This window comes from Amphiprion ocellaris, chromosome 15 (assembly GCF_022539595.1).
Source record: "Amphiprion ocellaris isolate individual 3 ecotype Okinawa chromosome 15, ASM2253959v1, whole genome shotgun sequence".
Taxonomy (NCBI): Eukaryota; Metazoa; Chordata; class Actinopteri; family Pomacentridae; genus Amphiprion; species Amphiprion ocellaris.
In genome coordinates this window covers 33,279,848-33,292,448 of record NC_072780.1, presented here as the reverse complement: position 1 = coordinate 33,292,448, position 12,601 = coordinate 33,279,848, and the positions used below count along the sequence as shown (strand labels likewise).

General features: G+C 39.8%; 1 protein-coding gene across 3 annotated transcripts in view; it reads left to right on the top strand.

Annotated features, from left to right (window-relative positions):
• LOC111586623 (sodium/hydrogen exchanger 3) overlaps positions 1 to 12,601 on the top strand; it is a 32,129-nt gene that overhangs the window by 17,399 nt on the left and 2,129 nt on the right. For 2 of the 3 annotated variants that reach the window (XM_023296384.3, XM_023296385.3), the window contains exons 2-14: positions 3,665 to 3,967; positions 4,172 to 4,332; positions 5,697 to 5,775; positions 6,111 to 6,288; positions 6,756 to 6,976; positions 7,045 to 7,247; positions 8,410 to 8,499; positions 8,578 to 8,648; positions 8,723 to 8,852; positions 8,941 to 9,089; positions 9,781 to 9,904; positions 9,986 to 10,159; positions 11,799 to 11,853. In XM_023296384.3, coding sequence (XP_023152152.2) covers positions 3,665 to 3,967; positions 4,172 to 4,332; positions 5,697 to 5,775; positions 6,111 to 6,288; positions 6,756 to 6,976; positions 7,045 to 7,247; positions 8,410 to 8,499; positions 8,578 to 8,648; positions 8,723 to 8,852; positions 8,941 to 9,089; positions 9,781 to 9,904; positions 9,986 to 10,159; positions 11,799 to 11,853 — 1,938 coding nt within the window. The remainder of the gene's footprint in view (positions 1 to 3,664; positions 3,968 to 4,171; positions 4,333 to 5,696; positions 5,776 to 6,110; positions 6,289 to 6,755; positions 6,977 to 7,044; positions 7,248 to 8,409; positions 8,500 to 8,577; positions 8,649 to 8,722; positions 8,853 to 8,940; positions 9,090 to 9,780; positions 9,905 to 9,985; positions 10,160 to 11,798; positions 11,854 to 12,601) is intronic. The other variant, XM_035942091.2, reaches the window with a different exon arrangement.

Genomic DNA, 12,601 nt, shown 5'->3' with positions numbered 1-12,601 from the left:
TCCGCGCTCCACTCGGACGGTGATTTCTGTTGCATTGCGCGCTCACTTCCGCTTTTGATGACATTGCGTGCTCAGGCGATTCGTCGATTCGTCGTTTGTGGCAGCCCTACAAAATACCCAAAATCACCCCACAAAAGAGCCACAACTACTGAAAGATTCAAATATGGCAGCAAAAATATGCAAAATCAACACAAAACGTACGTAAATCGCCACAAAAAATACCAAAATGACCATAACAGGCAAAATTGCAACAAAAACTCATGCATTCAGCATTAAACAAAATCAACCAACTAGGACTAAAGTTCCTTCCTGACCTCCTCAGAACATCTGGTTCTTTATCTCCAGTAACTTTATTAATGATCAGAGTTCTACCTTCATACTGGGAATATTTCCACAGTTCCAGGTCCTTGAAGTCCATAGAGGTGGGTCCAGATTTATCACTTTTTAATGGACTTTTTCCATCATTTCTGAGCCTCAGAACTTCATCAGTCCAGCAGATAGAACCATGACATTTAGGAGGAGAAACACATCTGAGTTCTGATAAAGACTGAACCCAGATCAGTTTAAATCCATCCAAGTGTCACAGACTGAGGACTAATTCTGTGTTTTGTTCATTTTCTCAATATCAGTATTATGGGATGTATCATAGTTTTAACAGCAGTTTAAGTGATGCAAAATGAACACAAAAAGATGCAAAACAATCAAAATGTCAGACAAAGTGACCAAAATGTGACACAAAAATACCACAAAATGATGCAAAACAAAACAATTCCCTCCATCCAGGTGTCACAATCTAAAGAATAAATCTGGTTTCTGTCAATTTCCTCTGTAGACAACTGTGCGCATCAGTATTATGGGATGTATCCTCGTCTGAACAGCAGTTTAAGTGATGCAAAACTAACACAAAATGACCAAAATGTCACTTCAGCAGGTGTTATTGTGATCATCTAGGACTGCATTTCTTGTCGTAAATAAAGCTTTTAGGACCTTTAACAACCAGTAATTAAGAGTTTGTTCTGTTTTTACTGTGATTAACAAGAAATGTACACTTCTTAGAATTACATTTGACCTTAAAAGTTTGAATATATAACAGTTAAAGCAACAAAATCTGTGTTAAAATGTAAAGAGGCGAAGAATGTATAATATTAATTATTAGCATTGACCTTCCATTCCGATTCTCAGCGTGTGAATCTGCTTTTCTGAGGTCCAATGATCAAATCTGAGCAGAATTTTTATATATATATATATATATATATATATATATATATATATATATATATATATATATATATATATATATTTTTTTTTTTTTTTTTTTTTTAATATATATATGTATATATGATCAGACGAACAGACAGAATCTTGTGAGATGGAAACAGAAGTCTCCCCAGCTTAACAGGTTTTATGATTAAATAGGCTTTAGCGACGCTCCATCGACCTGCTAACGAGTCGCCTCCAGCAGGCTTCTGTGTTCAGGTCTGCTCAGATTTTTCCTTCCAGCTGGTTAATCATAAGAAACAGTGACGCTTTCTGGCTGTTGATCATTTGCAAGTTTTCAACAACTTTGCTGGAGTTTTACATTCATGCTTTAGTTACAGGACAGTCAGGTTTAAGACGTTTTCCAGCTCTGACCTGAGTACAAACTGTTTTTATATGAATCCTCATGCAAGACACAAGACATGGCACCCACATTCTTTACAACCTTCACCCAGCTGTCCTTCACATCACCAAAGACCACCAGACATCTACGTCGTCTACAAAAGATTTTCAACTTTGCCTGCCTGAAAAGTAAAAGCAGAACATCGACTCTCATCCAGACAACAACAGCATCACAGCGCTTTATGAAGACCATCAAATCCTGACCACTTTCCACTGCGTGAACACAAAGCTGGGATTGAACGTCAACGTCAAGAAACCCAAGTTGTCTACCAGCCACCACCAAATGAAGGAATGCTCAATCCACCAGCGACTCAACTCAATGGAACAACTGTGGAAAACATGAACCACTTCTGCTACCTACGAAGTCATCTCTCGAGCTTGAAACTCAACACTGTCTGAAATGTGCTGGCAGCAGCTTCGGTCATCTGCAAATCAGAGTCTTCCTGGATCAAGACATCAGAACTGACTCCAAGATGGTGGTCTACAAAGCAATCGTAGTTCCAAAGCTGTTGTACGCATCAGAGACATGGACTCTAGACCATCTTTAGACACTTAAGAAGTTCTACCAACACTGTCTCTGAAGCATCCTCAAGATCAACGTCAGCATCCTGCAAGAAACCAACCAGTACCAGAACCAGCTGAGATGGAGTGGCCACGTTGTCAGGATGAGCGACGACCGACTACTAAAACAAGTTGTCTACTCCCAACTCAAAGAAGGTGAACCAAGCAGAGGTGGATGGAAAAAATGCTACAAAGACGTCCTCAAAGCCAACACGAAGAAACATCGACCCGACAGCTGGGAAGATGTTGAGACAGACGAACTTTGGAGAGTCAGAATCAGACGAGGAAAGGAGACCTTTGAAGCCAAGCGATGGGAGGACCCAGAAGAAAAGCAGAAACAAGGAGAAAGAACAACAAGTGAGGATGACTGGTCACCAAGACCGATCTGCAACCAGAATTTCAGGACAAGAACCAGATTCATCATGATGACGTTCAACTACAAGTTATGACTATGGAGAAAATCTTCATCCTTGGCTCCAAAGGAACATCACAGCACACAAGATACTAACGGCTGAATCATAGTTTTATTTCAGTTTTGAAAAATGTTGCTTCCATAAGATGATTTCCTTCAGATGAGAAGATCCAAAATACACATTTAGGAGTTTATTTTACTGCACGTTGGCCCTCTGTACATGTTCATTCACTACTAATACACATTTGTGAAGACTGTTTTCTCCAAATTATCTTTCTTCTCACATTTATAGTCCAATCTCCACTTCAGCTCCAGACTTTCTAGTTGTAGTCCATATTCTGATGGTTTGTTTGTATATACTTCACAGGTTATATTTCTAGACCAAAAACAAACAGAACATAAAATCTAACTAGAGAAGTACTCAAAGAGTGCAGTACTCCTCCAAGGCTGTTCATTCCTCCATAAGGCATTGTCAGAAATGCAGCATTTGAAAAAAAAAGACATTTCTAAGTGACCCCAAACTTTTGAACAGTGGTGTATATTTTCAAAAGTTGACTTTTTCCCGGGCTGCACAGTGCTGTAGTGGTTAGCACTTTCGCCTTGCAGCTAGAAGATCCCTGGTTCACGTCCCGGCTTTCCCGGGATCTTTCTGCATGGAGTTTGCATGTTCTCCCTGTGCATGCGTGGGTTTTCTCCGGGTACTCCGGCTTCCTCCCACAGTCCAAAAATATGCTGAGGTTAACTGATCATTCTAAATTGCCCGTAGGTGTGAATGTGAGAGTGATTGTTTGTCTCTGTATGTAGCCCTGTGACAGACTGGTGACCTGTCTAGGGTGTCCCCTGCCTTCACCTGAGTCAGCTGGGATAGACTCCAGCCCCCCCCATGACCCTAGTGAGGATTAAGCGGTGTATAGATAATGGATGGAGTTTTTCCCTCCAGAAAGCCAGAAATCACTAACTAATGTTCCAGGTTTATTGGTTCTTCTGAATCTCCATGTTCTGGTTCTAACGTTGGTTTTTCTCTTCTCTCAGTCATTGAGGCTAACCACCATGTCACCAACATCATCCCGGAGAGCGCCCTGCTCATCTGCTTCGGCTTCATCCTGGGGGGGATCATCTGGGGGGCCGATAAGGTCCAGACCTTCACCCTCACCCCGACGGTCTTCTTCTTCTACCTGCTGCCTCAGGTCATCCTGGACGCTGGCTACTCCATGCCCAACAAGCTGTTCTTCAGCAACATGGGAGCCATCCTGGTCTACGCCGTCATAGGAACCTGCTGGAATGCCGCCAGTCTGGGGCTGTCGCTGTGGGGGTGTCACATGGGGGGAGCCATGGGTGATTCATGCATCTATTCATATTAATATGACCGAAATACATTTGTTTAATATTACTGACATAAATACATCTATGTAATTTTGATATTGCTTCAATGAAAAACCAAATGAAATGGAAACTGAAGCAGTAGTTGTTGAGATGTTTCATATTTCTGCTTCACTGTGCCTCCAAACAGCCTCATTAAATCAGCTCTGGTCTCTTCAGGCGACCTGGACATCGGCCTGCTGCAGTACCTGCTGTTTGGCAGCCTGATCGCCGCCGTGGATCCCGTCGCCGTCATCGCCGTGTTCGAGCAGGTGCACGTGAACGAGGTCCTGTTCATCATGGTGTTCGGGGAGTCGCTGCTGAACGACGGCGTCACGGTGGTTCGTATGAAGGATTAGAAATGTTCTCGGCCTTACAAAGGAAGCAGAACAGGTCGAGGGTTTGTCCAAACATTCGTCTCAGGAAAAGTCAACTGTACAGACAGGGAGTGTAAAGAAAGCAAACACTTTCTCCTTACAATTAAAATACTCTCTGAGGGGTTAGACCTGAAATAAATGCAGCTTTTATGAATCAGAAAATTCCACTCTATTCATCAGTGAGACAACAAAAAGGAGTTTTTTTTCATCGTTACACACCTTTTGTTCAAGACTTCAGAAGTTATAATGAGGCTTACATGTACTTTCTGGATAAAAATATGCACCAAAATATAAAATTAAAGCTGCAAGAACCATTGAACAGGTCCTCGCATTCTCGCTGGTCAGCGAATCCAAGCATGTCCACCAGGTGGTTTTGCGACTGAGAGTGTATTTCGGCATTTGTATGTCATCAGGACCAGACTGTGATCCCACATATAAAGTGTGAGGCAGACTGGAGCATGTACAGGCTAGTTAGACAGCGCTTCCTATTTCATGGCGAACTGTCAAAATTCCACCAGCCGTCATTTCCACACCCTCAGATTTTTGTGGAGCATTCTGACAACTTTTGATCACCCATGCCTGGTGTACATCCTGGCCAAATTTGAGCTCTGCTGGGGTTAGCTTGTTTGAATTTGTGCAAAAATCGGTCCAAAATCGTCGAAAATATGTCACATAATTCAAAATGGCCGACTTCCTGTTGGGTTTTAAGTATGGCTGTCAATTACATTTTCATGTGTCTTGACAAGGTACATATGCCTACCAAATTTCATAGCTGTTGGTGACACGTACTGGCCATTGTTCGTGATTGAAATTTCCCAGGTGGCGCTATTGAGCTGTTTAGTTCACACTTATGCAATTCCTCTAGAGTATCAGATTTTTTGCCAGTCCTGAGGTGTGTGCAACTTTACATACATTTTCAAGTATTTTTATGCCTTCAAAACTGCTATTTTAGATGCGACAAAAGAAATAAAAAAAGAAACTCATGGGTTTTAATATGGTCTCCACACCATTCAGTGCTCAACCCTAATTAAAGCTGCAAGCAGCGTTGGTGGGGCCCTCGTGTCCTTGCTGGTCAGTGAATTGAATATTCAATGACTATATTTTGTCTAAAGTCCTTTAAAAACAAGACAGTTTATCTTGAGTTTATTTTCATAGGAAAAAGTCTAATTAATGCATCAGCGTTAGAGTTAAGATTCAAAATTGAAAGACAAGACGAAAGTTGAGTCTCATTTCATTTTTTTAGGCATTTATTTAGTTGTTTTTTTTGTCTGTTTTATCTCATTATTCCACCAGCAGATCAAACATTCATTTTCTTCTTTTTATCTCAGGTGCTTTTCAATGTATTTGATGCATTCGTGTCTCTGGGAGGAGCTAAAATCAACGCAGTGGAGATCATTAAGGGAATAAGTACGTCTGACTTTTATTTATTTCACATAATCAGATGTTGACAGTTCTGCAGTAGAGAGGAGAGTACATGTAGGAAACATCAGCAGAACATGAAATAAACCAAAATATGCAGAAATACTGACAAAATCACCTGGATGTGGAAAAATACAATATTATCCATGCCTATAGGAAAATAAGGATACTACTATGTATAATTCAACTGTAGATATATTAAACTAAAATTACTACAGAAGTACAGAAACTCTAAAATGCTAAAACTCTTCCTGCAGGAAGGAACACGGTCGTTTTTATGGTTCTTCACTTGACCCATCTCTAAAAGTGTTTTCTTCCTGCAGTTTCTTTCTTCGTAGTGGCGTTCGGCGGCTCCCTCGTTGGCTTCGTCTTTGGCCTCCTGATTTCTCTTCTGACCAGATGCACCAAGAACATCCAGATCATCGAGCCGGGCTTCGTGTTCGTCCTCGGATACCTGGCCTACCTGACGGCCGAGATGCTGTCGCTGTCCGCCATCCTGTCGTGAGTCATTCTGTTTTATGAGAAAGAAGCACAAAAGTCTCTGAAACAAGTTTATTTATGGTAAATATTTTATTATTTCTGTGTCCATTTTATTAAGACAGAAGTTTTATAAAAAGTTTATTTGTGGTTTAAATTCTCCTTAAAAGAAGTATTTTATTATTTCTTTGTCCATTTTATAAAGAAAGAGGCAAGAAAGTCCTGAAATAAATTTATTGATAGTTTAAATTCTCCTTAAGAGAAACATTTTATTATTTCTGTGTGAAAGTTTATTTCTGTTTATGTTCTCCTTAAAATATGTCCTTAAAGTTTCTGTGTCTATTTAATATCTGAAAAAAATCACAGAAGTCAAAAAAGGATTTAGGAGCGGTGGGCCGCTGCTGCTAAATGAATGTAGAGGAAACACTGATATATTTTAGTATTTCTGAGTTTGTTTTACACATTAAGAAGTGTTTATTTGTGTTTGGCAGCATCGTGTTCTGTGGAATGTGCTGCCAGAAGTACATCAACGCCAACATGGACGAGAACTCGGTGAACACGGTCCGATACGCCATGAAGGTTTTCGCCAACGGCTCGGAGACCATCATCTTTGTCTTCCTCGGCATCTCGGCCATTGACAAGACGCTGTGGGTCTGGAACACTGGCTTCATCCTCCTCACGCTGCTCTTCGTCATCGTCTACAGATTCATCGGTGAGGTTCGGTCCTCCACCGTTGGTCGAGGCTTTAAACACGTCTGACCGGTGTTCTTTGCACTACAGGTGTGTTTTTCCTCACCTGGATCCTGAACAAGTTCCGGCTGGTTCCTCTGGAGGTCATCGATCAGGTGATCATGAGCTACGGTGGCCTGCGAGGGGCGGTCGCCTATGGCCTGGCCATGATGCTGGACGAGAACAAGATCAAGGAGAAGAACCTGATGGTCTGCACGACGCTCATTGTCGTCTATTTCACCGTCATCATCCAGGTGAGAAGATTTCACACAAAACTAATGTCATTTGGTATGTAGAGTGAGGTTATAGAAGGGACTGGAGGTAAGTCTCAGGCAACATCCAAGCATGAGCCAATTTAAAAAGCAGGACAAAGATATGGTTTTCACGAGATACAGGGAGGAGGAGGAGAGGGTTTCACACGGGTATATCACTGATTATTTAATATTTGTTTATTACTCCAGCAAGGAATGCGACAGATTTATGTGGCAATCGGCATACATTTGTCTGTTTGTCTTTCTGTGCGCAACATTACTCAAAAACAGAATAACAAATTCCTGGATGAGGACTGGTTTCAGACTGTCTTGGGCGGGTCTTGGACTTTTTTAAGGAGTAGTTTAGGTTTGGTTTTGTCCAGATTTTGTACTGATTTTTGACTGTTTAAGGACTGGTTTCAGACTGTATTCTGACTGTTTCTGTCAGGAAATTATTTCTGTAAGACAAAGACTGTATTTTCGCTGTTAGTTCGTACCACAAAATTTCCCAACACAAAATCAAAACTCAGTGAGACTTTAAAGTCTTTCTAATGGTTTACTTGCAGCAAGGAGTACAGGCAATGGGTTACACCTGCACTGAGGCAGTCTCAGTGTGTTCACCAATACATATACAAGAAATCTCCCTCCCCAGAGACTCCTCATTTCTCTCCTTTTGATCGCTGGGGAAGCGTGGTCTCGGTCATCTCCGCTTTCACTCCAAGGTCCTCTTTATCTCTGGAATGCTAGCTTAGCCGGATACATCCCAAACACTTCACTCTTTTGTCAGTATAAAGGTCACAACAATTATCACACAGTTCAACAGATTCAGACTAAAGTAAAATTTCATGTTAATAAAGCATAAATGTATTAATATATATATAAATGTGTCTACATATTTCCTAATAGTTTCTGAACAATTTTGATTGATAAAATAGCACAATTGCACTGAGGAGTGACGAAGTAGTCTTGATGAAACATCCTGATTTTAAGCTTGGATTTGATTAATTCTCCTGATGGAATGGTGCATTCAGAATCCAGACATTTTTCTGTTCTTACAGTTTCCTTTTATGATAAACGGTGTAGTTTTGGTGATTTTTAAACGAATAATATAAGATGTCTTCTAATCTTGCTGGTGGTTTATTGGTTCGTCCTGTTCATGTTGCAGGGAATCACCATGAAACCTCTGGTCACATGGCTCAAAGTGAGGAGAGCTGCAGTGTCGGAGCTCACACTCATAGAAAAAGTGCAGAACAAGGTAAAACATTTGACTCTGCAGACTTTAAGAGCCTAAAACCTGCTGTTTACTGAGGGTTTGTGTTGTTGGCATTGTCAGGTGTTTGATCACATGCTCGTGGCCATAGAAGACATTTCAGGACAGATCGGACACAACTACATGAGGGACAAGTATGTCAAGACTTGATCTAAAGTCCATTTACTGTGTGGATGAAGCTGCAGTGATGTGTTTTCTTGCTGTGAAGGTGGAATTATTTCGAGGAGAAGTGGATGTCGAAGGTTTTGATGAAGCCGTCGGCGAGGAAGAACCGTGATCGCCTCTTCAAGGTCTTCCACCAGCTGAACCTGAAGGACGCCATGAGCTACGTGGCCGAGGTGAAGATGGCGTTTGTCACGGTGTTTTTAGGTTTATTTTGCCCTTGAAGGTGAACAGATGTGAGATTATTCGGTGTTGTGTCTGTAGGGTGAACGCCGAGGCTCTCTGGAGTTCATCCGCAATGACCACGCCTACATAGACTTCAAGAAGAAGTTCGATGATGACTACTATGAGGAGGTGATGCCCGACATCATGGCCGACATGTCTGATGATCACGGTGAAATGTCTTCTGGCCGGTAAGCAACAATTTTACCTGATTTCCAACAAAATCACTAGTGTCTAGTCTTTTTCAAAGCTGCAATAAAGCAGCTCTGCCAGTTTCTATTGGCCAGTGATCGATGTTAATATCAGTTCTTACCTAGAATGAAGGTTCTAGACTGGTCTCTCTAAAGTCCTGACTTAAACCTGTGGACTGATGAAGAAACAAGTCTGAGTCAGAAAGACAGAAAGAAAGTTGTCTTTCTGAGTCAGATTTGAGTCAGTTAAATTGATAGTATAATGATACTTCCACCTCCATGCTTGATGGTAGGTATAGTGTCCAGAGGAGTTGAAGATAAACCGGAAGACTGAAACTAGAAGAACTGAACTGAGGAGGAAATGGACAAATTTAACCAAATATTAACATTTCTGTTGCCATATTTATGATCCAGCTAATTTAGTCATATTTCCAGAAGACCTTTACTACATCTATGAAAGAACCAAAATACAGGATTGTTGGTTTTGTCTCAGAAAGAGGAGTCATTGGACCTAGGACTGCAACGATGTACATGGTTTTTACAGGTGGATGTAAACTTTTGTCCATGAATAAATTCCAGTAGAAGACCATGAAGTGCTTTAAAGACGGATTTTTACAAACAATATGGAAACTGATGGGTGTCCAGTGTAAGGATCTTAATTCTAATTATTATATGATGGTTTTTCCTGCAGCAGAGATCCAGTTCCATCAGTGAGTCTGGAGATGCATGAACAGAACATGAAGGCTGTGAGAGACTCTGAGGACGTTAATACTCACCACCTGTTGCAGCAGCACTTGTACAGAGGCAGGAAACAGGTGAGCGGTTATACCTCCACTCAGCAGCATTATCATCACTGCCTTAAACTCATCACTAATAATCTGTTTCCTGGCTTGCAGCACCGACACAGATACAGCCGCAGTCACTTCGACGTCAACAAAGACGAGGGTGAAGTCCAGGAGGTCTTCCAGAGGACCATGAGGAGCCGCCTGGAGTCCTTCAAGTCAGCAAAGATGGGCGTCGCTCCTCCGAAGTCCCTCAGCAAACACCCCAAGAAGGAGCAGCAGCAGAAGGTTGGAGGATCTCAGAGTTCATCTCCAGGCTTTCTGCATTTCCTGTCCACCGTCAAGTGTTTTTATAAACCAGGAGAGTCAAACTCATCTTAGTCCAGGTTCCACATTCAGTCCAGTCTGATCTCCAGTGGACCGGACCAGTAAAACCACAGCAGAATAACCTAGAAATAACCACAACTCCTAATGGTTCCTTTGTTTTAGTGCAGAAATGTTCACATTTAAGGAATTATCTTTTTTACTAAACATCATGAACAACCTGAAGTTTATCATTTCCACATTACAACTTCCAGATCACAGAGTGTCTACAAAGGAACACAACATTTAGTCATCTGGAACTGAGCAATATAGTATTTTACTTTATGACCAAAATGACAAAAGTGAGACAAAAAAGGCAAAAAAACAACAAAAACAAGACAAAATATTACAAAAACAAGACACAAAACGCCAAAAAATGAGACACACAACACAAAAAAGAGACAAAAAATTAGACAAAAAAGTTACAAAGCGACAAAAAAATGGACAAATGACAAAAATGAGACAAAAAATGAAAGAAGCGTGAAATAAAATGACAAAAAACAAGTGAGACAAAAAACACAAAACCACAAAAATGAGAAACAAAAGGACAAAAGTCAGACAAAAAAGACAAAAAACAACAAAAACAAGACGAAATGATACAAAAATGAGACACAAAACGACAAAAGCAAGACAAAAAACCCACAAAATGACAAAAAGAGAAACAAAGCAACAAAAACACAGACAAAAGACAAAAGTCAGACAAAAAACGACAAAAAACAACAAAAACAATACAAAATATTACAAAAATGAGACACAAAACATCTAAAGAACAATGAACAATCTAGTATTTTACTTTCTGATCAAAACAACTTGTCATGGTCTAGAAATGATTTTAAATTTATAGTTTTACTAATTTACAATCTGCAGTTAATGTCTTCTCTGGAATTTTTACACTTTACAAAGTATGCCACATGTTTGACACGCCGGCTCTAAATTATTTTCCTTCATATAATAGTTTCTTTAGTTGAAAATATCTACAAAAATCTGTCTTTTGAAGGTTTTTGAATTGTTTAAAAGCCTTACATTTTCCACCTTGGATCAGTCTTTTATGATACTTTGCAACATTTAATTTTAAAATAATGGTTTATTTTTCAGGCTGCACAATATTGTAGTTTTGCCTAATATCCTTAATAAAGATATTTATGAAGATTTTAGGTCCCTCCTGTAGTGGAATTGATATATTATTCTCCTGTAATAATGATCAGAAGGAACATTTAAATGTAAACATTCATTGAGCAAAACAAGAAAAGTAATTTACACTTATTTTTATGCAACATTTAAAAAGAAAAAGCAAACTTTTAGCCCTAAATGTTCTTTTTGGGTCGCTATTTTATTTACTTTAAAGCCTTTATGATCTAATATTATGGCACTTTTTTAATGTTTTATATGGTTGTTTGTGTTTAGACCTCATCTGATGTTGTTTCCTTGTTGCAGCAAAACATAGTCATATTTATTAAAGTAAAACTTTCTGATGTTTTCCTGCCGTACTGCTCCTAATATGTATTTATTTTCTACTTTGTGTAACTCTAATCTTGACACTAAATGATGTCTCTTCTTGTTCCAGATGTCAAATGGAAAATCTCTGGACAAGACTAGAAGTTACTACTCAGGAGATGAAGGTTTGTATCGGTCAGATTTACAACTAGAAGCACTTAAAGAGCTCACATTCTGTTCATTTACATATCATTTTGGTTTGTTTTTATTTTGAGGGTCTGCCAGAGTGTTTTTTCATTGTTATTTTACTAAAATCTGACAGACAGACAGACAGACAGACCACATAACTAATAACTCAGAGTAACATACTAATTTACATGTTGAATTAAAAACAGGACAATATTAAACAGCGCTATTGTGCTTAAAATCCTCCAAAATATAATTATTACTCTGCCAAGGAAAGCAATTCAATTCAATTCAATTCAATTCAATTCAATTCAATTCAATTCAATTCAATTCAATTCAATTCAATTCAATTCAATTCAATTCAATTCAATTCAATTCAATTCAATTCAATTTTATTTATATAGCGCCAATTACAGTCAAATTGTATCAAGACACTTTACAGAACCCATATGCCTGACCCCCAGAGCAAGCCAAAAGGCGACAGTGGCAGGAAAACACCCTTTTAACAGGGAAAAAAACCTCGAGCAGAACCTGGATCTAATGTGGGGGAACCATCTGCTGCTGGAAGGAGGGTTGAGAGGAACAGAAGAGGTAGAAGGTAGAGATAGAGGGATAGAGATAGAGGGGTAGAGGTAGAGATAGAGGGATAGAGGTAGAGATAGAGGGATAGAGGTAGAGGGATGGAGGTAGAGGGATGGAGGTAGAGGGATGGAGGTAGAGAGGTGGGGAAAGCAGCGGAGTAAAGTG